The sequence below is a fragment of the Sarcophilus harrisii genome, chromosome 2 (assembly GCF_902635505.1).
Source record: "Sarcophilus harrisii chromosome 2, mSarHar1.11, whole genome shotgun sequence".
NCBI classification, from domain to species: Eukaryota; Metazoa; Chordata; class Mammalia; order Dasyuromorphia; family Dasyuridae; genus Sarcophilus; species Sarcophilus harrisii.
Genome location: NC_045427.1, coordinates 606,303,134 through 606,329,192, shown reverse-complemented (window position 1 = coordinate 606,329,192; position 26,059 = coordinate 606,303,134). Strand labels below are relative to the sequence as shown.

General features: G+C 42.1%; 1 protein-coding gene across 9 annotated transcripts in view; it reads left to right on the top strand.

Moving 5' to 3' along the window:
• The window catches only part of ZMIZ1 (zinc finger MIZ-type containing 1), a 430,170-nt gene that overhangs the window by 234,865 nt on the left and 169,246 nt on the right, over positions 1–26,059 (top strand). For all 9 annotated transcript variants that reach the window (XM_031956396.1, XM_031956401.1, XM_031956399.1 and 6 more), the window contains one exon: positions 9,392–9,502. In XM_031956396.1, coding sequence (XP_031812256.1) covers positions 9,443–9,502 — 60 coding nt within the window. In that variant the 5' untranslated portion in view covers positions 9,392–9,442. The remainder of the gene's footprint in view (positions 1–9,391; positions 9,503–26,059) is intronic.

Here is a 26,059-nt window from a genome sequence, read left to right as displayed (position 1 = left end):
TTTTACAGATGGAGAAACTGAGGCTTTGCCCAGAGTCCCACAGCTGCTTAGTATCTTAAGGTTAATTTAGAATTCAGCCATTCCTGACTCCAAATCGGGTCCTCCATCCACAGCTCCGCTTAGTTGCCCATACTGTTTTTCCTAGAGCAGATTTCTAAAGTAGTTGCCCCCGCCCCCGCCCCCAAGCTCAATGCCAGTGCCAACAACCAGCCATCAGTCCCTGCCACTTAACTCCAAAATGCCCAGTTCGCACCTGCTTTGTCTTCTGAACAATGAATGAAAGAATGTCTTCTGAATGAAAGAAAAATAGAAAAAGAAACCTTTGCTTCTTTCCTTGAATCCATTGGCACTCATACAAAGTGAGGGGAGGGAGGAGGGACCAGAGGGAATGAATCAGAGAAACTCTGCAAAACCAGTTCTGTGTGTGCCCGTGTCTTTAGTTCCTGTCCCAGCCAACATACTTAGGGTCCTGAATCCAGAGCAGCCGCTGGTGATTTGTCATATAAGGGAAAGAAAGAGTGCTGTACCAGTCCTGGGTTCCATCCTTTCCCAATCAATAAAATATTTATTCAGCACCTGTTATTCAAGGCATTTGGGGGATATAAAGAAACAATAACAGCTTGCATTCATATAATATTTTATGGTTTACAAAGAACTGTACATTTATAAGGGGTGCTCCTTTCAAACATGGACTTTTTTGTAATGGAAATGGTTAGCAACAAGAACGTTTTTCTCATTAAAACCACCCAATAACCCCAGCCACTAGGTCTTATGACTTCTGAGTCTAGTAAGTGGCAAAGATGGAATTTGATTTCAAATATTTACTCCAAATTGTCATTGTACAATTATTGATCATCCTAATATCTTACATTTATATTATAGTTCTTTATAGTCTTACCCATTTCTTGATCCTTAAAATCACCCTGTGAAGTAGAAAAGGCAAGACAGGGATTACTATCGCCATTTTAAAAATGGAGCCCATGTATCTTGTAAATGGCAGAGCCAAGGTTGAAACCCAAATGTGCCCAAGCATAGTCGAGATCAGAGATGCAGGAGGCCTTCAGAGGCCCCCTCATTGAATCTCCTGGTTGATCTAATGATTCAGTCATTTTGTACTTAGATGTTGTAGAGCCCCATCAGAATCAATCATACAGCCTGATTTCCAGTTGGAACCTGGATGGAAAGGTCTCAAGTTTAAATCACCTGCTCAGGAATCAGCTGGCCTGCCTCAACGCAGTAAATCCCAGCTGGCTTCATTGCTTTCTTTCCTCCTTCCCCCAAGGAATCCCTCTCTCCTAACATTTTTCTAGAGCACTTTGCATCTCTCTTTTGCCCCATTAGTACATTCTCAATCTCCTCCCAGTTGGGTGCTCAATAAAAGCCTGACAATGGGTAAGTTTAGACAAACTAGTCCATCTCTACCGGCATCAGGTTTCTCATCTGGAAAATGGGAATGGTAGTTACTGAATCTTTCTGCCTGACAGTTTGTGCAAGCATTCACTTTTATCAGAAATGAAAGGAAAGGAAAAAAATATTATCCAGTCAACAGAGGAGGTGAAGGCAGTCACGTTGACAACAGAAAGAAAAAGGAGAATGGGTCTGGCTCCTCTGGTGACTGACATCCTCCTGGAGACATGAGCATGCTATTCTCCTTTATCTGATGGAACAGACACTGTCTCCAGCACATAACAAAAGCATTTGCCAGCAGTTTGTTTGTCTTCCAAGCTTTCCATCAGGGAGAGAGAATCTATTGAAACTATAGCCAAATCTTAGCTTAAGAAAGTCTTTTTCCCCTGCTCCCTTCGCCAAGGATCTGTCCAGGGAAATGTTTGACAGAGAGACTCCATCTAGTCCCTTGCTATCTTGAGCAAGTATAAACTTGGGGTTTCTATGATGCAGAGCAGAGAGTATAGGACTTATAATCAAAACATCTGAGTTCTCAACTAACTGAATGACATTGGGTAAAATGTCGTCCTTTCTTTACAATACAAAGGTAACAATAACTGTGGAGTAGAACGGGGATGACCAAACACACCATCCACAGTACTCTGGTTTGGGACTCAAACCAAATCAAAATGTAATTAGGAAATGTTTAATAAAATTCAGTAGAACACAGAAATGTTAATATGTGGTTTTCTGAGTCACTATAGTCCACAGCCTTAATTTATTGAGAGCCAGTTTCCATTTGAGTATGATAGCATCGAGGGAGGGAATCATTAGATTTGGAGCTAGAAGATTTATGTTTGACTTTTCCCTCCTTGAGTTAGTAATCTTGAGTGATTGGCCTTAGTATTTCAAGATTCATCTGTGAAATGGGAATAATAATACTTCACAGGAATAATAATTTAAGGATCAAATGAGATATTGTGTGTGAGGATGTAAAGCACAATTTACCCCCAAAAGGGGAAAGTCTTTATCCAAAGGTATCATGCCCTATTCTGTAGGCTAGCAGCTGCTTTTTGGATCTTCTTATCTCATATGTTAGCTTCGGCTCCCAGCTTACTGTCATCTACAGATAGGATAAAAAAGTGAGAGACAGAGATTGAGAGATAGAAACAAAGAGAGTGAGAAAAATAGAGACAGAAAGTATTTTTGCCTTTGTGTCCCTAGCACTTAGCATAGTACCTAGCACACAGTAGGCATTTAAAATGTGCTTTTTGACATGACTTAAAAGAGAAGGATGAGACTTGTTCAGTATGAGCACAGTGCGTGAAAATGAAAGCGATGGGTAGAGGTTACCAAGAGACAAGTTGAAATTTGATATGAGGAAAGCGGTACTCTGTGCAAAGTTAGAACAGATTCCCTGAAAATCTAGTAGGTTCCTCGCTCACTCGAGGCATCTCAGCAGAAGCCAGATGACTATTCGCCTGGCACGTCACAGACAGGCTGCTTGTTTGAGTACAGGTCGGACCGGTTCGCCTCTGTGCTCCCTTCTAATCCTGGGATTCTGTGATTCTGAGAGAATCAAGCCACAAGAGACAAATTATTTCCTTAGTCATTTGTGCTTCCTCTCCCACTTTGATCACGCAAGAGACAAACATATGAAGAACCCATCCATTCTTCTGTCTACACCATTGTCAGCTCCTGGGAAAGAGGAGGGGAAAAGACATGGTCCCTCCTCTCAAGAAGTCTCTGGCTTAGTTAGGAAGATAAAAAACATACATGACGTATAAATAAATGTGTGATGTAAAGATTAATCAGCATAGAATAAGCAACAGATGGAGAGCTGGCCGTTAAGGCAGGACCACCTGAATCCAAGTCCCTCTAACGTATAGTGGCTATGTGACGCTGGGCAGATCACTTAACTTCCCCATGTTCTAGACAACTCTTAAGAATTTTGGAAGAATTGCAGAAAAGATGCAGACCTGTTTCAGTAGAGGGCCTTTTCTTCTTACGGGGGAACTCTCTGTACTAGTGACACCAAAAACTCAACTAGAAATGGGGCCATTAAACCATAGATAAGGATCCCTGTGGCCTGCGTATTGTCTTAGAAAACCACATATTAACATTATCTATGTTCTATGGTATTTTTATTTAGTTTGTTAAACATTTCCTCAATGCACTTTTATCTGAGTGGGGTAGTACTAGCAGTGTTGTAGTGGTTCTCAAACTTTTGTTTTCAGTATCTTTATCCTGTTAAAAATTATTGAGGATCTCTCCAAAGCGTTTTTGTTTATCTGGGGTATATTTATAGACATTTACCATATTGGAAATAAAAACTATTTTTGAATTTGTAGATCCTCTAAAAGGGTTTCAGAGATCCCCAGGATTCTCTAGACCATACTTTGAGAACCACTGGACTCCTGAGCATCGCATTCACAGTTAATACCTCTGCTCTGTGACTGTGATATCAGTCCCTTTCCCAGTGAGTAATGTGGACAATAATGACTTTTAGGAGATTCGTGTGTGGGGGACTGGTCCAGTTAAAGAAGGCTCCCTTCAAGAGATGCACCTTTAACTAAGCTTTGAGGGAGAGGTGGTATTCAGATTAACAGAGAATGAGTAAATATAAGCTATGAAGAGAGAATACCTCAGGCAGAATTATTCAGGAAGCCATGCTTTGGCAAATTGCCCCATCACACTTAGATACCTTATTACCATTAGCTCTCCCCCACTCTTCTGGCCCCTGAATTTACCCAGCCTCCCATCAGGGAACTGAAGAGCTTTCTTCCTTCCTGTCCCAGGCAGGGGGAAGGAAAGAAGATGGAGACAGAATGATTCCACTTCGACTCAAAGAACATCCAGCTCTTCCTCCAAAGCCACTTTTTATTCTTAAAGCATTTGCTACCAATACCATCCATTATTGGTGTTAATGGCTATTATTCACCCCATTTTTAATACCATTAATCTCTCAAGTTTAAAAATGTCACCTTCTTTGCAATGCCTTTCTAATCAAGCAGACATTTTATCCTTTATAGATTTTTTTTAAACTAGCCCATTATTTTCTACCTGAAATAGTAATGTTTCTCCTCCCAACCCAACCCCCTTCCATCCTGTCCCTCCCGTTATCTCCAACACCGGAAAGTAAATCTAGATAGCTCAGGCCACCTGCTTCCCAACTTGAGGAGCTCTCCAGAAGTGAATGTAGCCATTTCCCCTGCTTTTGAAACAGTGTGGCTAAGACTTCATGGATTGTGATTCCTATTTTAAAAGACCTATGGGGTGAAAAATCTCGTTTTGGCTTTCTCTTCCATTTCTAAGTTTGCTGCCAGGAAGTTCTCTCCCCATCAGAGCTGAATTCCTCTGAGCTGCCTTAGCAAACAACATGGAAGCATCTAAAGATGGATGGGACTTTAGAAGCCATAGTCTAACCCCAGGTTATAATGGGAAAAATGAAATTGCCGGGTTTACATAGTCAATCCAAGCAGATATTTTCAACTAGTTCTAGAGCTCTAGAAGCTGACACCCACAAACTTGAATTGTCCAGCGTTGGACACTGGTATCAGTCTGAACAAATGACCGTATGTCAGCTAATCAGTAGTTAGGTAACTTCCTATATTCTGCAATATATTAAGTACTGTGGGATGCAGAGGTTATCAGTCTCCCTCCTCAAGGAACTTGTGGTAGATACAAAGCAGATAAACTTGGTAAATCTTAACTAACAGAATACAAAAGGGGGGATTCCTTGGGGAGAAATCAATACCAGACTGAGGGGGAAGCAGGTTGGGAGAATCTCAGAAAGAATCCCCTTGTCAGAGGGAGTGATGGCTGGGAGAATCTTCCACTTATAGTGTCGGACATTCACTTGGGGCCTCTCTTTTAGAGTAGCTTTTCTGTACATTTATGTCTTCTCTCTTCTAAGCTCAATGGACATTAGAAATGTTCCCTCCCACCTCACATTTTCTGAGAGCATTTTGTTTGCATTTCATTTGATGTTAAGACTAAGAGATGGACAGGAGTTGGAAAGGATTAATTCCATTATTCTCCTTTTGCAGAAGAAGGAAGGGGGAAATGAAGTTAACTTGTCTATGGTGAGAGGCCTTACCATATAAAGAAAAGTGCATTGAATTTAGAAGTAGAGGACCTGGGTTCAAATGTTGATTGTGCAGCTTATTACCTGCAAGTCCTAAGAGTAACAATTTCTTCCTGTGTAAAATGAGCAGCCAAGACTAAATGAATATTCAAAAGAAAAAACAAAAAAGATGGAATAGGTTATTTCAGTTACATGAAATTGAAAAGGTTTTTCTGGAGACAATTTACAAAGTAAGATAAGAAGGGAAGCCTTTTCCTGGGAAAAATCTTTGTATCACCTTCCTCTGATAAGGGTCTGTTATCAAGGATCTATCAGCAACTAACAGAAATATATTAGACCAAAAGCCTTTCTCCAGTAGATTAGTGGTCAAAAGATAGGAACATTTCTCAAAAGAAGAATTGCAAACTATTAACAACCACAAGAAAGACTGCTCCGAATCACTAATAATAAGTGATGCAAATTAAAGCCTCTCTGAAGATTCTTGTCACCCCCACAAATTAGCATAAATGACACTAGTCAGGAATAGTTGAAGTCTGAGAATTTGAAGGAGAATAGGCACTTTTAGTGAAAGCTTCTTGGAACCCATTCTGAAAAGGCATTAGGGATTAAGCAAAGAAAGTGACTAAAATGTGTAAACCCTTTAATCTAGAGGTTCCCCTACTAGACTTATGCTCCCTAGAGAGATCATTGACAGGGAAAATTAAAAAAAAAAAAAAAAAAAACCCTTTCCTCTTTTCCCATAAACCAAAATATTTATTGTAGCACTATTTGGTAGCCTAATAGTGTGCTGGACCAAGATTCAGGAAGAGCTGAACTGAAAGTTAGGGAAACCCGAGTTCATGCATTTACTAGCTGAGTGCCCCTGAACTTCTATCTGCCTATGTTTCTTCATCTGTAAAAAGGGGATAATAGCACCACCCACCTCACAGAGTCCTTATGGGATACTGTACTTGCAATCCATAAAGTGATACAAAAAACCAAAATGTTATATAGTTACTATTAAAGAAAAAAGTGGAAATAGAGTAGATGTCCATCTAAGGGCTCTATACAAGTTGGTATATGAATACAATGTGGTAAATCAGGAGAAGAACTAAGAACTGATACAAAGTGAAGACAGCAGAACCAGGAAATCGGTATGCCCAGTTAGAAGCATGGGAGCAGGAAAAAAAAATTGAAATTGTCTTGGGATTGTAATAATCAAGTTTGGCCCCAAAGACAAAATATGAGAAAGTGTCCCCTCCTTTCTTGGGGTCGAGGAAAAAAGTGTGAGGGAGAGGTGGGGAGTAAAGAGTGAGATACCCTACGGAGACTGGCAGGTTCCTTGGATGTGTTGGTTAGTCTTACAGAATGGTTTGCTTTTTCTTATAAGAAAATATAATATATTTTCTTCTCCTTCTCTGGGAGGGAGAGGAAGAGGAGCTATCTTGGGAAATATAGGTAATGTAAAAGTAAAAGAATTTAAGAAAACAAAAAACCAGATGTATTTCAGCTTTCTGTTTCCATTCTAAATCTATGATCCTATAATATAATGAAGCTAGTAAAGGGCAGAGCAGGGATTCTAACTCATGTGGAAAAGTACTTCCCACTCAACACTCTTTCCACTACACCCATCTCTCTCTCTTGTCCCCCATCACATCCTACACTATGACATCACACATAACAGTTCACTTTTCTCATTTCCCCAAGTAAACTCTAAGCCTTTTAAGAAGAGGGAAAAGGGAAGGGGAGGGGAGTATAGTTGTTGGGTTTTTTGTTTTTTTTAGTTTTGTAGCTCCAGTCCCCTAGAATAGCACTGTGTAATTAATAAGGTCTTAATGTTTGTTCATTTGAATTGAGTGGAATTTAATCATTGTGTCTTGAATGCAGTAGGTTCTGCTAAGATGTTTGTTGATGAATTGGGGGATTGGAGGGGGGTGGGAATAATGGGTAAAACGGCTTCTCCCTGATTCAGTGCCCAGGACAATCACCTCGAGCATCAACAATTTTAAGCTAGAAGAGACCTTAAAATCATCTTGTCCGGCCCTTTCATTTAACACATGATTAATAATCATTGATGGATGGAGGAATGAATGGGGCTCAGAGAAAGGTTAAGTGGCCACGGTCATATACTTAGTGGCTGAGCCAGAACTTGTCTATACTTTTTTCCTGAAGTATGTTTGTAGCGGTAGTGGGGGTGGGGGAGAGGGAGAAGGGGGAATCTGAGGCGGGAGCATCCTCTTCCCAGTCAGGGCATCCTCTGTTAGTGCAGTTGGATGGGAATAGGGTGGAAACCTGGCTGGGCGTGTAAACAGCGACCTCTGCTGGTTAGATAAAGTAAACATCGGGTCTTTTGTTTCGCCTGAGACCCCTCTCTGTCCTGAGAGGTGGGAGATGGCCTTGGGGAGCAGAGAGTCCAGAATTAAGGCCCTGGCTCCCTCCTGGCCCTCTTTGTACCGTCCCCCTCCATCCCCCTCCCGGTTCTCTCCTATTTAAAGGAAGAAGTAGGTTTCCCAACCCTTAATGTTTGGGGGACCTTTTGGACTGGAGGGCTTTGTTTGACAGGTCAATACATCTATTACCCTCCCCCTTAAAACCCATGGACTGGAGCCCGAGTAAATCTCATGAATATGTAAATAATCCCTCTTTAATTGGTGCCCGAGGCCATAAACACCCCCGGGGAGTGGATGGAGAAAAGGAAAACTTGACTTTGCATTAGAAAAGGGGGAGTTCCCTCAGGGTAGATTTGCTGGGAGAATGTCCTTCCTCCTCTTCTTACCCCTGCCCCCACCCTCCCTGGCCCTCTGGCCTGAGGCTGGTAAACTGACCCCAAAGAAGGTGCCTCGAACCTCTTCCTGCTCCTCCTCCCCACAAACTCTCTTTTCAGTCTGGGGGACTACGAGTCCCTGCTGGACATGGAGCCTTTTTCTTGGCAACATGGGAGGAAACCTAAGAAATACAAAGCAGGCTGGCCGGTCTCTCTGGGGCCTGGTGGTCTAGCTGGGTAGATAGGAGACACATGCATTTAAATGCAGACCCTTATCACCTCCCAGTGCTCTCTTCCCAGTCTCTCCCGACTTCTGGCATAATGTCTCCCAATTATCCTTCCTAACCTGAGGCTTTTATCTTTTCCCTCCCCAGCCTGGGAAATAAATGGCTTCCGAAATCCTTTAGGATCCTGTTTAAACTCCCAAGGCTAGGGGTGTTCCAGGACCCTCCGCCACCCTGGCACCTTGTATTTCTTCCAGGCTTGCTCCTTCTCCCTCTCCATTTCCTTCATCTTGCTCTCATTGATTCTCTTTCTTCCTTCAAGATTCAGCCATTAAATCTTTCCTGGTAGACCGCCACCACAGCCCTTGCTTCCCAGTCTCCCTCGTATTCATTTTATATTCTGCTAAATATGTGCAAGTTTTCTTCAAAAGAATATAAGTTCCTTGAGAGAAGATGGTATTGAATTTTTGCTATTGCATCCCCAGTACCTAGTTCTCTGCCCTTTACATATCGCAAAGGATCCATGTCAGTGTAGAATCATGCTGTCTTCCTCCCCCCCCCCCCTTTTTTTTTGCTGAGGCAATTGGGGTTAAGTGACTTGCCCAGGGTCACACAGTTAGGAAGTATTTGAAGTCACATTTGAACTCAAGTCCTCATGACTTCAGGGCTGGTGCTCTATCCACTCTTCGCCTTTTTAAATGAGCTTTTGTCAAAGTCTATGCAGAAGCTCCAACTAGAGTCTGTTCTACTTGCCCAGGTGTTTTTAAGTGACCTGGAGAAATGTCACGGTGTACAGGAATTATTTTAGGCTTTGTGGGATTTCCACTGGAGAGATGTTCCCTGTTTTGGGCAGGGAAGGAAAGTTTCCTATGGGAGGTGAGGAAAGGGACCAGATGTGGGCAGTTATAAACCATAAGTGACCATCTTCTTTCACTTTCTCTCTTCCCACAGGCTGGAAAACGTGAATGGCTTTCAGGTAGAAGGCAAGAGGAGACGATCAGAATGAATTCTATGGACCGGCACATACAGCAGACCAATGACCGGCTGCAGTGCATAAAACAGGTACCCACAGAACCCTGGCTGGCAATTGGAGAAGCAGAGGTGGGGATGCAAGGGGTAACAGGAAAGCAGACACTGAGAGTTTTCTGCCTATTTAATACAACAGAGACTCTCAGGTTTGTGACCCAGAAAGGACAGGGTTCTTTGTCTGAACTCTCTAGGGGTCTTTAGCACCAAGTTCCAACACGGATTTGAAAGGGTACCAACAGAGCAGGTGCCATGATGTATGACTTGAGATGGTGGAAAGTTTTCCTTATCAAGGAATTGACTGACTTGCCATGGATTGCAGCCAGCCAGTGCCATGGGAGGCAATGCTGTAATACTTAAAAATTAGTAAAGCTAATGAAGGTGGACCAAATTACAAATTGAGTAAAGGTATAAATAATCATAAGCAGGGAGGGGAGGAAGGCAGGAAGAAATGGCAGAAATGCATATTATTTTCTCTTGACCAATCATATCAGCGCAGGATTTCTTTAATAGTAAGTCTTTCTGGAACATTTAAAATGGGATTTGGTTCAACAGAATTTGCTCTATAAAGAACTTTTTTTTTCATTAAAGTTTTTTTTTTTCCAAAATACATACATGGATAATTTTCAACATTTACCCTTAAAAAATCTTGTGTTCTAATTTTTTCCCTCCCTTCCCCCAACCCTCTCCCCTAGATGGCAACTAATCCAATATAAGTGAAACATATGAAACATCCATACAAAGAGCTTTTTAAGAAGACATCAATTATATGGATTGAAATCCATTTATAATTCCTCTGGGAAAATGTAGATCTTCCCTGTAGATTATAGGACCTTTCCTCCATTCCAAGAATTCTAGACCATCTCACTCAGACACTCCCAACCAGGTCTTCTCATCTCCAAGGTGAAGGTCTCACACTTTCTTCAGTCCTCCTGTGAGGTCCCTGGTCTAACCATCTTGACCTTCTTCCTCTGCTCACACTGCAGTTTGTCAATATTTTTCCTGAAACTGTTAGTCTTCTCATAGCAGGCGGTATACAAGAGGAATGTCGTCTCTTATGGCTTATACCCCATGCAGGTATTAATGCATTTTTTGGGCTGTCAGGTCAGAACCTTGACTGATTTTTGAGCTACTCCCCCTAAAATCCTCAGATATCTATTTTATGCAACTTTTTTCAAACTTTGCCTACTGAGAGTTTGTCTGTGACTCAACTTATTTTGCTTCTGAGGTTATACCCTGTCCATCAGGTGCCCTCCCTGTTCTCTGTCAGGCAGCTCAGATGGGGTAATTATAGGACGCACGGTGGAAGAAATGCCTGGATAAACCCATCGCCATAGCACATTATCCTTGACTATGAAGGAGAACAAACATGTGATCGTCACAGACTATCTTTCATCCCCTGTGCCAGGTTTCTGTGGTTCTACCAGCAGGATTTAGACATGTCTCAGAGTGGGAACAGCATACAATAAACCATCCACATTCTGCCACCCACACTCTAAATATAGATGGATGTCTGACTCTGAAGGGTTCTTCTCTGCCCTGAAGCACCCCCAAAAGAGATATTCCCGGGCTCAATGGGATAATTATTCATCAAACATTGATTATGGTGCAGTAAAGAGGGACAGGGTTAAAGGCAGGAGAAAGTTGGGTCTGAATCCCAACTGTGACCTGTTCTATGATTATTGACCTTAGGCTAACTACTTCAGCCTCATTTTACTCAGCTGTAAAATGGGAGTGATAGTACCTGGAATACTTTCCTCACAGGGCTCTTTGGAAGATTAAAAGACATTGTGTGTGAAATAGGTTTGATAATCCTTAAAGTGCTATAAAAATATCTGCTGTTGCTGCTATATTAGGTACTAGAGGAAATTCAAAGTTTTGATAAAACACAAACCCTGAATTCATCTTTGTACACAGCTGCAAAATCTCAGACCAGGGAGGGGCTTGGAGACCACCCGGTCTCCCTCTATCTTACCAGGAATGCCTGTGGGAATTTGCCTGGCACAGAGATTTCTAGTCTCCACTTGAGGCTTCCTTCCCTCAAAAAGCTTTTGCTCTATTTGGGGAGACTAGCTGCACACATTTAATTAAGGCAGTTAGAAAGTGAACCAACAGATAATGCAATGACAAATCATGCAGTCCAAAGGAGAGGAGCTGGGAAATTTCAGAAGAAAAGGAGTGAGGATAGATTACAGTAGTCACACACACACACACACACACACACACACACACAGAGTCCTTGTGTAACAAGAATTCCTAACCTGGGGTTTGTGAAGTTGTGTGTACACAAACACATTTGTGTGTGTGTGTCTCTTCATATACAACATACATCTGTGGTACATATGTGTGTGTATATATATATATATATATATATATATATATATATATATATTTGCCTGCGTGTGCATTTATTTGGGCACACAGATACATAGGTACGCATATATTTCAATACATAAATTAAAATGTACATGTGTATATGTGTATTGACAACAGTTTTGAAACATTACATTTCCTTTGTAAGTCTACGTATTTTATTTGATGCATTTAAAAACATCCAGAGAAGGGATCTGAGTTTCACCAGTCTGCCAGAAAGAGGGAGGGTCCCTCTTACAAGATAAGGATCTCTGCCCTATGTAAACTCCTCCATTTGGCATCTACAACCCTTTTAGTTCAGTTTTAGTCCATCTAGGATAGATAGGCGATTTTGGACACACACATACATAGGCAAGGTGGTTGAACGCTTAAAAATTAGTGAAGCCGATGAAGGTGGAGCAAATTACAAATTGAATAAAGATCTACATAATCTTAAGCAGAGAGGAGAGAAAGATGGGAAGGAATAACAAAAAAATTGGAAATCAAAGCGGACTTTCTGAAGGAGGCAAATTTTGAACTAGACATAAGAAAAAGATAAGAAACACAAGAAGCTTGAGGGAGCTTTTAGATTCAGTTTTCTTTATTTGGAGTTTTCTCTTTGGTGGGCCATGTCAGCCTCCCTTCCTATGTCTTTCCTCTCTCCTCATATTTCTTCTTCCTATCTGTCTGTTTGTCTGTCTGTGTCTGTCTCTTTTTGTGTCTCTTTGTCTCTGTCTCTGTCTGTCTGTGTATTTCTCTGTCTGTCTCTCTGTCTCTGTTTCTGTGTCTGTCTCTGTCTGTCTCTCTGTCTGCCTTTCTGTCTCCCTCTGTCTCTGTCTCTCTCTGTGTGTCTCTCTATTTCTGTCTGTCTGTCTCCCACTGTCTCTGTCTCTCTGTGTGTGTCTCTCTCTGTGTCTCTATTTCTCTCTGTCTGTCTCACACACACACACACACACACACACACACACACTCAAGAGCAGGGGCCTGCAGGGATCCAAGGAGGGGAGAGGAGCGGGCCTGAGCCGGCACTTGGTATGCAAAGCCCTGTCTAAAGTTTATACCCTGTGGAATTGAGGCTTCTTAGTGGGAATGAGGGATGTGTGTCCTCTGATTATCATCAAGCAGAGGCATTTTCAGATGCTTGCTCAGGGTCTGAGGAACAGGAAATTGAAGAAGACTCTTCACAGATTGAACCACCCCAGAACAGCTTCCCAAAACACCAATTAGACCTCTCCTTGTGGTGTATCAGCCAGAGGCACTCACCGAGTGGGAGGGGGCCCAGGCTCCCGGAGCTTCCTTCCCCTCAGACAGCCTCCTTCTTCCCTGCCCGAGCCCCAGAGGGGCCAGCTGGCTCCCGGGGCCCCACTGCCTCCCCAGGGACGGTCCCTTTGGATGTCCACCTTCCTCTTCCATTTGCCTTGCTCTAGGTCCCCAGGCCCCCTTTCCACTGTGGCATTTTCGGATGACTGGAGCTGAGGCTTCTTTTTTGACCCCCTGCATCTTCTGTGTTTGGGGAGCAGCTTCCAGAGCAGGTGGATAGCCTGACTAGGACTTTTGGAAAAGAAAAGATTGGATTTTCTTTTGTTTTTGAGGTGGATTAAAGGACTTAATCCTATTGGACTCTGAAGTCAAAGAGGCTGGGTTGAAATCCATTCTTGGGTCTTTCACTTAGCTGTGATGATGCTTCCAGTGTCCCCTCCCTGGTCCCTGGTCCCCTCCCCCCACCTTTTAGGGGTTGCCCTTCATAGAGACATCCCATATTTTGATCCTTTCCACAAAACCTGTCGATTTGCCAAGAAGGATAGAGCATAGTCACAACACTTGACATTTTTATGACATAATACATTTTAGACATTTTGTCTCCACCCAATTTCTCAGTGATCCTGTGAGCCACCTGTTACAGGCATAATTACTTCCATTTTACAGAGAAGGAAACTGAGTCTCAGTCCAAGAACCTAAAGGACTTGCCTCAGGCCAACAAATATCTTCAGCTGGAACTAGAGAAAATCATTCACACAGAGATGCCAGATTCTGATCGAGTACTTGCCCAAGGGCATTGAAATTTTAATCAATCCTCCCAACATTTATGAGCCTGCAGTGTGCCAGGCTTTGTGGCAGGCACCAGTGGGGGATGTGAGGCAGCTCAGGGCCTGGGAATCTGGGGTTCCCTCTAGGTCTGATTCGCTGTTTTGAGAGTTCCTGAAGAGCTTCATTTTGGAAATAGGAGGGATGGATGGGAAATTAAAGAGACAAGCCTGAGTGAGCCAGTGAGCCCCCATATGTTTGCTTCCATTGTTCAAGGCTGGACTGGAAGCTGAGGTTTCCTCTAAGTCCCCCCTCCCTTCCTGAGGAGGGGCTTATTACAAGGGTCAGATGAGCCGCAGGAAACAGTCTCTAGTTAGGGTCAGGTCCCACTCTGAACATGCATATAGGGACAGAAGTGGGGAATTCAGTTCAAGGCATCTTCCTGGGAACCCTAAAAAGTATAGAGCTCTATTCTGGGGCCTCTCGGTCTGACAGGACAAATTCCCTTTCTTTTTAATTCAACCAAAGCGTGACTGGGATTTAGGTAAGTACTTATTCTGCTGTTTTGGAATATTTGTGATTTCATCATAATGTCTGCCACTTCCATTTGCCTTTGAAGCCAAAAGCAATGTAGACAATACCAAAACTGATGAGCACAGAGTTCTCATCCGAAAGTATATACAGATTATCCTCAGATAACCTTGTATTCCACATCTTATGGGATGTACTCACAAGATACTTTTTAATTTTTTTTTTTGAACCTGTGATTTTTTTTCTGTGTAGGGAGTTTTTTCATGAGGAACTTCCTCTACCAGTTCAGATCCATACTTTCTCTGCAATTTATAAACTTAGAGAGAAATCCAAGAGATGAAAATGTCTGCCCAGCATCACATAACCTAATGGCCAATTTATCTATCTACTCTGATCAACACTTAAATTTTGATTGTCCTTTAAAATTTTCCTAAGTAGTCCTTCAAGGTAAGGAGTATGGCTATAATTAATCCCATTTTACAGATGAAGAAATTGTAGGTCAGAGAGATTGTGATATATTTGTAGTCCAAGGAAGCACAAAAAGTGGTTTTAAAACCAAGGTTTTCTGAGTCCAACTCAATTGGACCTTCCTGTTCTCAACGATTTCTAGTCCTAAAGATTCTGGCCATGTAACTTATTATGCATATATACCCTGACTAGTCAAATACACACACACACAAATATATATACACACAGACTCCCCAAAAAGTGACAGACCCCTAAAAAGCAGATAGTGCACAGTCTCTCAGCTCTGGGGAGGAAACTGAGAAAGTTTTCCTGCAACAAATATTTTTCCCCTAGAGCTTCAGTTTTTCTGCAGTGATCCGACAGTTAACATGGACATCGTTAGTCACTTGGAATTCCTGCTCTTGCCTATTTCTTTCTGGATGGTTTGGTTGCCTAAAGTATATTCACTAGCCAGTGGTTAAGGCTAATGTTACCCTTTGGGGAAACTCAGTTCCTTCCTCTCCTGGTCAAGGCCATGTCATCTAGATATAGTCTCCCAAGGGGAGCATTAGTCATCGTCCCCGGAGTTAACTTTTCCTAGAGCTAAGAACAAACGACCTTTTCTTCCTGTTTCTAAGCCCTGGACCCTCTCCAGATGCCCTTACCAAGTTCCTGTTTCCTCTCTAAGAGAGGTTTCTAGCTCTTGGTTCATTAGCATAGTAGAAATGATAGACATTGTCTCAACCCAATAAGTGCTCTCTTGCTTTCGGACTCCAGTTAGCGGCTCTTTTTGCTTCCCCAGGGGTTCTCTTTGATGGTTCATCACTCAGGTGCCCTCCCAGGGAAATGACTTTTCCTGAATCCTATCATTATAGTTTTATAGCATCAAAACTACTTTAAACATACAGTTATAACAGACAGTTTTCACCTTCTATAAGAAAAGGGTCATTCTGTCACAACCTCCCAGCAGGATTTGCCTTTCACTAGCTCAAAGGCCTTAAGCGAAAGGGATGAAACTCCTGTGTGGCATTTCAGATATCAGTGAGCAGGTAAGGGAGGGATACTGTCGGGGAGAGGAGGCTTTCTAAGACCTGAAGCCTACTAAGACAGCCGCCTGTTCATCTTACTCGTAAGTCTGGCCCTTCAGATGGGAAACTGAGCTCACCGAGGGATTTCATACAGCCATAGAATGAAAGTTTTACAAGACCTTAGAGATTCATTTCTTTTATTATAGAGAAAGAAATGGTAGATAAAGACGTTCACACAGGGAGTGCTGGGATTAGAACTCAGATCCTTTGACTGCAAATCCAGTGAGGTTCCAGTTGGGCTACATTTCGGTCACCAGTATTAGCTGGGCTTGCCTGGAGCTAGCTGACCCTCAGACTTTGAAATGCCCAATTGGTGTGTTGCAGAAAAACTTTCTCACTTTCCTCCACAGAGTTGAGGGGCTGTACATTATCTACTTGTTTAGGGGCCAGACCATTATCTGCCTCTGTGTGTGTGTGTGTGTGTGACAGACAGACAGACAGACAGACAGACCAGATAGGGTCTGCCTAAGAGGTATTGTGGCTAGAAGCACCCTGAGCTGGAAGAAACTGGCTTTTCTTCTTCTAACATGGTTATCTACACTCTTGAGCACAAAGTCTTAAAGGTTCTGTTTTCCCATTCATTTCAACTAACATTAATTGTGCAAGGACTGTATGCAAGCCAGGTGAAAAAGATTACCCTCATTTTGTTTGACCCCAGAAGGCAAAGCTCAAACTAATAGTTGGACATTAGAAGAGACAAAATGTCGATATAAGGAAGAATCCTCTAACCATTAGTATAACTGACTGTCTTCTGAGGTAATAACAACAATAATAATAATAACAACAACAAAACAGCTAGCATTTACGTAGCAATTTAAGGTCTGCAGTGTTGTCCAATCACGCTTTAGTTATGTCTGACTTCATGACCCCAGTTGGGATTTTCTTGATAAAAATACTGCCACGGTTTGTCTTTTCCTTCTCCAGCTTATTTTATAGATGAGACAAACTAAGGCAAACAGGATTAAGTGACTTGCCCAGGATTATCCAGCTAGCTAGTAAGGGTCTGAGGCTAGATTTGCACTCAGGAAGATGAGTCTTTCTGATTCTAGGCCCAGTGCTCTATCCACTGCGCCAATTAGCTGCCCTTAAGATTTGCAAAACACTAGAAAATATCTCATTTGATCTTCACATACCCTGGGAGGTAGGTACTATTATAATTCCCATTTTACAGATGAGAAAACAGAAGCAGACAAGTTAAGTGACTTGTCCAGTGTCACACAGCTCATGAAGCTGGACGTGAACTCAGACCTTCTTGGCCTGTTCTTTCATTCCACCACCTAGCTGGAGGTGCTCAGTCAGAGGTCCAATGACTGCTCATCAGCAGTGTTAAAAGGAAAAAGATTCTGTCTTCCTTTCCACCTGCTCTCCCATAATAATTAGCATTTAATTAGATTTGCAAAAATTTTACATATATTATTTCACTTGATCCTGGCAATGACACTGGACGGGCGGATCCATGATTATTCCTTTTTTACAGATTTGGAAATAGAGACATAGAAAGCCTCAAGGAGACTTGCTTAAAGTCCTATAACTTGAAAGTGTCCACAGTAGTCTTGATTTCAAACCCAACTGTTCCTGTGCTAAGGTGTTATAAGAAAGAAGAAGAGGTCTCCCTGGGAACTGGGGTGATAGAAAAGGCTTCCCAGAGAAAGTGGGGTTTTAATGAGACCTTGATAGATATGGAGAATCCCGTCCATGGACCAAACCATAGCCTCGGTAGCTGGCTGCTGCAATAATTTCTGCTTTATTCAGAACCCAGCTAGCTAGCTGGTGCTCTATTAGATTAGGGGCCCCCACTGTCTTGCAGCTTGATTAAGGCGAGAAAGGCGTCATGGAGTGGATTCCATGGGGGGCGAGGGGCCTAGGCAGCCCCCCCCAACCGCCCTGGTGATTTGGCCTGGCATTGCTAAATCAATGTAATCACTCGTTTAGCATAGTTAAGCAGTTTGCTCCTCAGAATTACCTTATTTGCATGACTTTCTATTTCAGCAGCAGTTAAACAAGGCAAATGAGGCCCTAGCTGTTGGGAGGATGACATGTTTCAAAGGAAAGGGGGAGGGGGCTATGTACCAGGGGGAGGAGGGAGGTACACACAGGGTTCTTCCCCTCTCAGAAGTACGTGAGTTTTTACAAATTAAAATTCCACCTTTATTTTCCATGGCAGCAAATCAAAATACATAAAGTAGATTTTCAGATGTTTTTGTTTTCATAGCCGGGCTGTCATGTTAGTGTCTTGATATATTCATAAAATAACAGTAACCCGCCGTAATTGCCCTTAATTTCAAACTGCTTATTGTTCCCATCTTTACTTTGTTGTACCTAAGAAGCATTGTGTGTGATAAGCATCTGTTTTCTATATTTAGTGGGTGTGAGTCTGGGTGTCTGGACCGATTTCCAATTTGGGAAATTGCTTTCTCCCATCCTTTCATTTCCCTGCTAGTCTTGGGTTGGTGGGTTGGTGGATTGGTACCCCCTGTTCTGAAGAATTACTGCTAGGGAGGAAAGTGAGGGGTAATGGAGATAAGGGGTCTCATCAGAAGCATTGTGACAATCTGCGCTGCAACTGCTTAGGTCATTCCACTATAGACTATGGATATGGTCACAAGGACCTTTGGGCCCAAAAGGAAAATCAGTTGAAGTCAAATTGATGAGACCTTAAATGGCAGGACCTCGGGAATTTATCTTGGATTTGGTAGGCAAGATCAGGAAGCAACAGAAGGGTTTTGATTTGAGTAATACCTTAGAAAGACAGCTTTCATGACACGTGGTGGGTAGAAATGGGAGGAGATTCTTTAGATTGTGTAGGAGGTGACTGCGGCTTCCTTTAGCATCTTGTCTTCCTGGAAGAACTGAATGCATCATCTCTTCAGAAACTTAATTCCTTTCCTTTCCATTTCAAGTGGAGAGGGAGAAGGGCAGAGAGGACGGAGAACTTCACTCTGTGCCAGGAAGACCTGGTTCAAATCCTCCCTCAAACACATACTGGCCATGTGATTCTGGGCAAATCCTTTACTAGCATTACTCCTACAACTCTAGCTAAGATAGACTCTAGAAAGTGCCAACCTACATTGGCGAGGAAAGCTTCCTCCTTGGGAGGTTCCTAAACCAAGTGGTGATGGGGAGGGTGAGGTGGTTCCAGTCTGTGTTCTTATTGTGATGAAGAGAAAAATGATGGGGCATAAATCCCATAACATGGGTGGGCAACCTTTTTCCTTTATGTAAGGCTAAAAGCCTTTCCTTTCTTCCTTTGCCAGTGGCCCAGAGAGGAGGGAAAGGTCCCCAACATATCCCATTGTAAATCTGTAGTCCAATCGGGTCATAAATCCTAACTGTAGCTCCCCAACATCTAGCCCTCTCCTTCCCTCCTCTGGATAAAATCTCCTGAGGAAATGAGTCTTCTCTAGTTTTGAGAATGCTGACTGAATTAGAAACAGCCAAGGGCTTTTGAATTCTCAACTCCCCTGGCATTGCTGCCTCTTGAGATGTCTACTTGGCTTCCACAGAAGAATCTTTTGCTCTGAGAGGAGGAAAACCATGAGCATCTTGCTAACATTGTTCTGTATAGCTATTTTCCTGTCATTTTATCTCCAGTCAGCCACCATGGGAGTTTAGGAAACAATACCACTTTAAACTGCTAAAACCCTTCTGATTTTTCAAAACCCTTGCACATAGCAGCACATCTTACCTTAAGATGTCCCTTGTCTTGGGAGGACAAGGGTTTTTATCCACTTGGCCAGATGGGGAAACTAAGGTAAAGCAATTTGCTCATGATTACATGACTAGCTTCTGACTGAGTAGTCTGAGTTTTTTTCCTCTTTTCCACAGTGATAATGAGGACAAATTGGACCTTGAGAATCTAAGATCAATAGTCAGATGCTACCGAATCTCCCATCAGTCTGGCCAGTGGATTGGTTATTCCATTTGTTCCCATACACTTCTAAGTTATATCCAATAGGCAGGGGTATGTCCAGCAAGAAACCATCATAAAAACAAGGTGGTTTGGGAAATGATGGGACATGAGGAGGTTTAGATGAGTGTGATCTGCAATGATGGATAAGGTACCAACATTGATGGATTTTGAATCCATCTCTAAAGAGTTCTGAAGGATGATGGATCCACACTGTGTGATTCTAGACCACCATCTTCCATAAATCCCCCTTAGAGGAACTACCCAAGGTGCTGGAAATCTCCATTCAATCTCAAATCCAAGTCAGCCAAATAACTGAATCTCTCTGAGCCTAAGTTGCCTCTTCTACAAAATGAGGGGTTGGACTCAATGGCCTTAAAGGTTTCATTTTTATATTTATGATCCTTTGAACACTTAATCTATATATCTCTTCTCATTTCACTTTCTAACCAGCTGGCTTCCTTTTCTATTTAAATATGTCCTTGATGATGTCTCCTATGCCATTTTTTACCTACAAATCCTCATTGGTCATATGCTCCAGCTGACTCATCTCCACCATGAGTCTTCCCACAAACCTGTAGGGAATTAGAATTTTGGTGTGTGGTTTTCCATGACTCATGGCTATATAGCATCACTGGGAGAACATTGATATTAAAGCAGCAGGCTCTTGAGTCAAGATGCCTTTTGACATCATTGGCCACTTTGCCCAGTTACCCACATGTGATCAGGGTACATCTTACTCCTTTTTGCGCTCTGCTGTTTGCCCTTTCACTGTGCCCTTCCACTGAGCCATAGACCACATCAACTCAATAGGCTGCTCACTGAGCAAAATGCATCTTTACTTGGTTCTTCTGAGTTGGATTACTAGGTTTCTCTCTCTCTCTCTCTCTCTCTCTCTCACTCTCTCATTACCTCTCTCTCTCCCTCCTTCCCTCTCTCTCTGTTTCTCCATCTTCTCCCTCTCTTATCTATCTGTCTCTCACCTGGCTGTGGATCATACTGAAGAGGACCTTTGGTAGTCTAGAATAGATTCCAGGAATGCTTTGTAACTTCTTCAGAAAGCTAGTCTCAGTTTCCTCAGCTGTAAAATGGGGATAAATAACACCACCAATAATATTTGTAAAATGATTAACACAAAACCTGAAACAGCATATGCATTGTATAAAAATTTATTGTCTCCTTCCTCCCTCAGATTGCTGTGACCTGGCACATTCCAAATTGTTAATATCCCTCTTAAAATACCATACCTAGGATTGTTAGAGGTGTGGCTTGCCTAGGGCAAATTCTGTACCCCATCCTTCTCTTCCTGCTGCCTAAGCTTTTATGGAGATATGTCACACTGATGTCACATTCAGATCAGACTTTCAGGCCACCAGAACATCTACATTTTAAAAATATATTTAAGTTGTTGATTTTTATCGCCCCAAATGTTCAACTTTACATTAATATCTTTTCTATAGCTTTTCAATTCAATATTCTTAGGTGTGGTCCAGTTCTTTGAGTAGCATATCAGTTCATTGATCATTGTACAAAAATCCCACATTTAGAGTGCAACGGCAAAAAAATTTGTTGATGGTCTTTAAAAAAAAAAAGTGATTCTTAACATCTTTTGTCTCTTCCTTTTTGCAGACACTATAGTTCCCAAAATCACAGAACGTTAGAGCAAGAATTCATCTAATTAGGGGTTCTTAACCTTCCTAATATCATGGAGCCCTTTAACTGTGTCTGGTGAAACCTAGGAACCCTTTTTCAAAATTATTTTGTTAATGCACAAAATAAATGCATACAATTAAAAAGGAAATCTTTTATATTAAAAAGAAGTTATTAAAATCTTTTTTAAAAAATATCAAGTGATATAGTAATCTGTACAGCAGCATGTCTAATACCACAGTAATTTCAAAGTAGTAATGAATGTAAACAGGATTTTGTGAAATTTGCAGCAACTACAACATAACTTGAAAAGCCTTTGATTTCTATTCAGGACAAAGTCACAGGTATTGCTAATATTACTGTGATTTGTTGTCTATGTTTATAATTGAAGAAAATGTTGGATTTCAATTAGAGTTTAATGAAAACAAAGATGATTTTTTTCCCCCATCCAACTTCACAGATCACCAAAATCTATCCATACATGCTTTGGGGACCCATGCCCCAGCCTTAGAACATCTGATCTAGGACAATCCCTGGCTCCCACCCCCCATATTTTATATATGAGAAAGTAGAGCCAGAGAAATTTCCTGACTTGTTCAGTGGTCCACAGATAGTAAATTACAAAATTGAGATTTGAGTGCTGGGTCTTTAAATCTAAATCTAGCTTTCTTTTCCTTACTTCAAACTATCTCCATCCTATTAATGCCACCCAAGAGCATCCAGGCAGAAAAACTTAGTGCTCATGGTTGAATCTGAATCTTTTTGTAGGGGTGTGTGTGTGTGTGTGTGTGTGTGTGTGTGTGTGTGTGTGTGTGTGTGTGTGAGAGAGAGAGAGAGAGAGAGAGAGAGAGAGAGAGAGAGAGAAACAGCGAGACAGAGACAGAAAGAGAGACAGACAGACAGAGAAAGAAACAGAGACAGAGACAGAGGCAGACAGAGACAGAGACAGAGAGGAAAGAGAGTAGTTGAGTGAAAGGGAGGGAAAGAGGGAAGGAGTAAGAGAGAGGGCAAGAACAAGGACAGACAGAAAACTTGGTTAGACTGCCTAGGCATTGGACGATTAAGCTGCTCTCCTGTGCTGGGACCCACCCTTCATGCAGGAGGAAAAAACAGACAAGTCCAGACTTCCCATCTCTATTCCCTTTTTAGAGATGTGAATCAAACTGGCTTAGAACTGTTTTCTCCTTATCTGGAAAGCTGGGACTGGGGAGCCAGTGGCAGCCCCAAGTCAAAGAGGTTGAGGAGTGCTGGTGGTATTCCCTCCAGGGTAACTTTTTTCACAAAATATTAGTCCCAGAAGGGAATTCAAATAATGAAGGCTAACCCCCTCATTTTACAGATGAGGCAACAAACTCAGAGGTTGTGACTTGTCTAAGGTTGCCTAGTCAGTTAATGGCAGAAACAGTCATTAAAGTTGATCAGTCCTTGGCTTTCCTTGTAACTTAAAAGATCAAGGATCTTGAATGGGGAGGCGTGTGTGTGTGTGTGTGTGTGTGTGTGTGTGTGTGTGAAAGGTTCTGTCGGTTTAATGGATTGAGTGACTATATATGAGAGGTGTTTATGAGGCACTGGATACCCAAGTACACAAATCTTTTCCTTTACTAAATTCCTGTATAGCACTCCACAATCTTAAGACTTATATTGTTGCTATGTCTACATATGTATAAGTGTGGTCTCTTGACTGATGGGACATTTTTGAAGATTTTCTCTTTTCTTTCATATCTTTCTAATTCAGGGAAGCCAGGAAAGGTTTAGCAGGTATTGGGGAAACAGAAAAATATGCTGGCTTAAGAGACTTTAAAATGGTAAAAGATATAGACTGCTTTGGGATATCCTGTCACTGAAGTATTTAAGTAGAAACTGATTGGATGCTCTGGATGGCATTTCTGCAAGGGGTAGAAGATAAAAAATCTAGGGTTCATTTATTAGTTATGTGATACTAGATATTAGTTATGTGATACTAGATAAGTCAACCTCAGTGAGCCTCAGTTTCCTCATCTGTAAAATGAAAGATTAGTCCCATTCTAGCTATACACCTATGATCCTATTATGCAATTCTTTGACTTGGCAATATTGGCAAGGCAACATACAGGTAGATACCGATTGTAAAAACAAATCTGCATTATAAAATTATAACTCAACTTTTTCTTCATTGTTTATGATAGACTGTGAAGTGTAAGGCACCTGAAAAATACCAGCACCGAGCAGGAAGGACAAATACTACCTCCACTTATAAAGTCACCATGGGCATCAGGTGTTCATCCTTTCCTCTGACATCAGTGTTATAAAGAGATCCCTGAGGGGCCATGAATCCCCCCATGTATATGAGGTGGGGTAGGCCCCTTAGGACTTTCCATCATTTGCCTACTTTTCCAAAGCTGAGTTTTGTCTCTTAGTGACTCCCTCGTGGGCTTCGGAGATCCAATGATCTCCTGGTCTCTAAAAGGGAAGAACTGAGGTCCCAGAGGGGCCCCGTGAGCCTTCACTGCCCTGGGGTTTCCCTCGTGCCCCCCAGGTGCACAGCTGCAGCTGCCAGGGAACTGGTCTGACCTGTCCCCAACCCCCAGAGCAGCTTCTGGGGGAGCTGGCACACCCAGACTCACGGCTTCCAGCCCTCGGTAATTTGGCTGGGGTTATGAACTTGACTCTGATTCACGGATCAGAGAGAGAGACTGCTGCCTGCTATTTTACCTTGTGGTCTTTGTTTCAAGAGCCATCACCTGAGGACCAATTCTTCTAATTTACTTCCTTTAATACCAGGAACTAAGACAAGACAAATGGGTGGAAGATCCAGGGAACTTTGGGGTGAAGGACAGGAATTGGGGGACAGGGGGAATGACTAAAAGAAGCATTTAGGAGAACTGAGATTTTTTTTGTTTACTTGGTGGGATGCTGAAGATATGATGTAGTTTAAGACACTCTGTAGAATTTCAGAATTGATTTTTGTATCTCATTTTGGAAATACAAAAGCAAATTCCCCAGCCTGGACACTGTACCATCCTAGTGTCTGGGTCATATGCTTCCTGATTCACCTCCTCAGAAATCAAAACTAAAAGATGATGCTTGAGGGATCCCCCTGTGTCCAGACTCACTTTTATTCTATTTCCTTTTATTTCATTTTCATCTGTGAAGTGTGCCCACTATGCAGAGCTCTGTGTTTGGCAATGATGAAGATAAAAAGGGCAGAGAGGGTGTAATACCTGTCCTCATGGGACTGCAGTCTAGAAGGGAAATAAGGCAGAAATACACACTCCTAAAGCACAATAGTGTATAAGAGGGTTAGTAGAAAGGTACATCACTGTCCAGATAAAATTTTCTTTCTTATAGATTTGGTCACATCAGTCCTCTGCTCAAACATCTTCACTGATTTCCTATTGCTTGCTAAGGAAATTCAGACTCTTGTGCGATATGTCTTACATTCAAAGTGTCTACAATGTGGCACAAGCCTACCTTAGCCGAGGAAGTAGTGGCCTTTCTCCTTGTTAAGGCGAAATTTGTACCTACTCACCTCTCCCCCAGTAGGATGTAAGAAGCTTGAAATAAGAATTGTTTCCTTGAACCTTTCCCTTTGGTCTCTGTTTACTGTATCTAGAATAGTAACTTGTGAATGAGATGAATAAATATTTGTTGAGTTGAAAAGGAAGTGAATGGGTGAGTTCCCTAGTCAGTCAGTCAGTAAATATTTATTAAGCACCTACTATGTGCAGGCAGTATTCCAAACACTGGACATAAATAGAAGAGTCAGAACGTGGGATCAGAAACTGAATGAAGGTAATGAGCTTGTTTGGGGATGTATTGTGGCTGTGATACCAGTGGGACAAACATATAAATAGAAATAGTTTTAAACATAGGTCTTGAGTTTAAAGATGGGGAATCATGATTAAACATAGGGATTTGAGGATCCTCTTTCTTGAGGGGAAGTGACAATTCCAGAGAAGGGAGTATAAAGGAAAGAAGAAAAGAAGGTTTGAAGAAAACTGCTTTTAAAAGTTAAAAAGAGACAACAAAAGAGTTGTAAAGAAAGATATAAGGAGAACCTGGAAATTGCGGTGTCCCCAAAGCCAAGAGTGGAGTGATCAACTGTGGGAAAAGCTAGAGAAAAATCAAAGAAGATGGAGCAAGGTCATTGGATCTGGCAACTGGGAGTCTTTGAGAAAACAGAATGGACTCAGTAGAAATGCTTACATGCTCTATAGAATCAGTCTTCCTTTTTTTGCTGAGACAATTGAGGTTAAGTGACTTGCTCAAGTTCACACAACTAGGGAGTATTAAGTGTCTGAGGCCAGATTTGAACTCAGGTCCTCCTGACTTCAGGAGTGGCGCTCTATCCACTGTACCACCTAGCTGCCCCAGTCTTCCTTTTTTTTTTCCATCCTCCATGGTACCTAGCATTTAAAAGATGCTCTATCGGTGATGGTCAGGCAGATGACCACAGGATTTGTGGCACCTGCCTTTATATTTAATGAACTCCCACTCTTTGGCACACAGAGACCTCATGGATATACTTCATCCCTGGAGAACTTCCAGGTGCTGATTTGGACCTCTATGGGTCTCTGTGAAGCCAAGTTTTGCAAGAGGGATCCATTGTGTTGT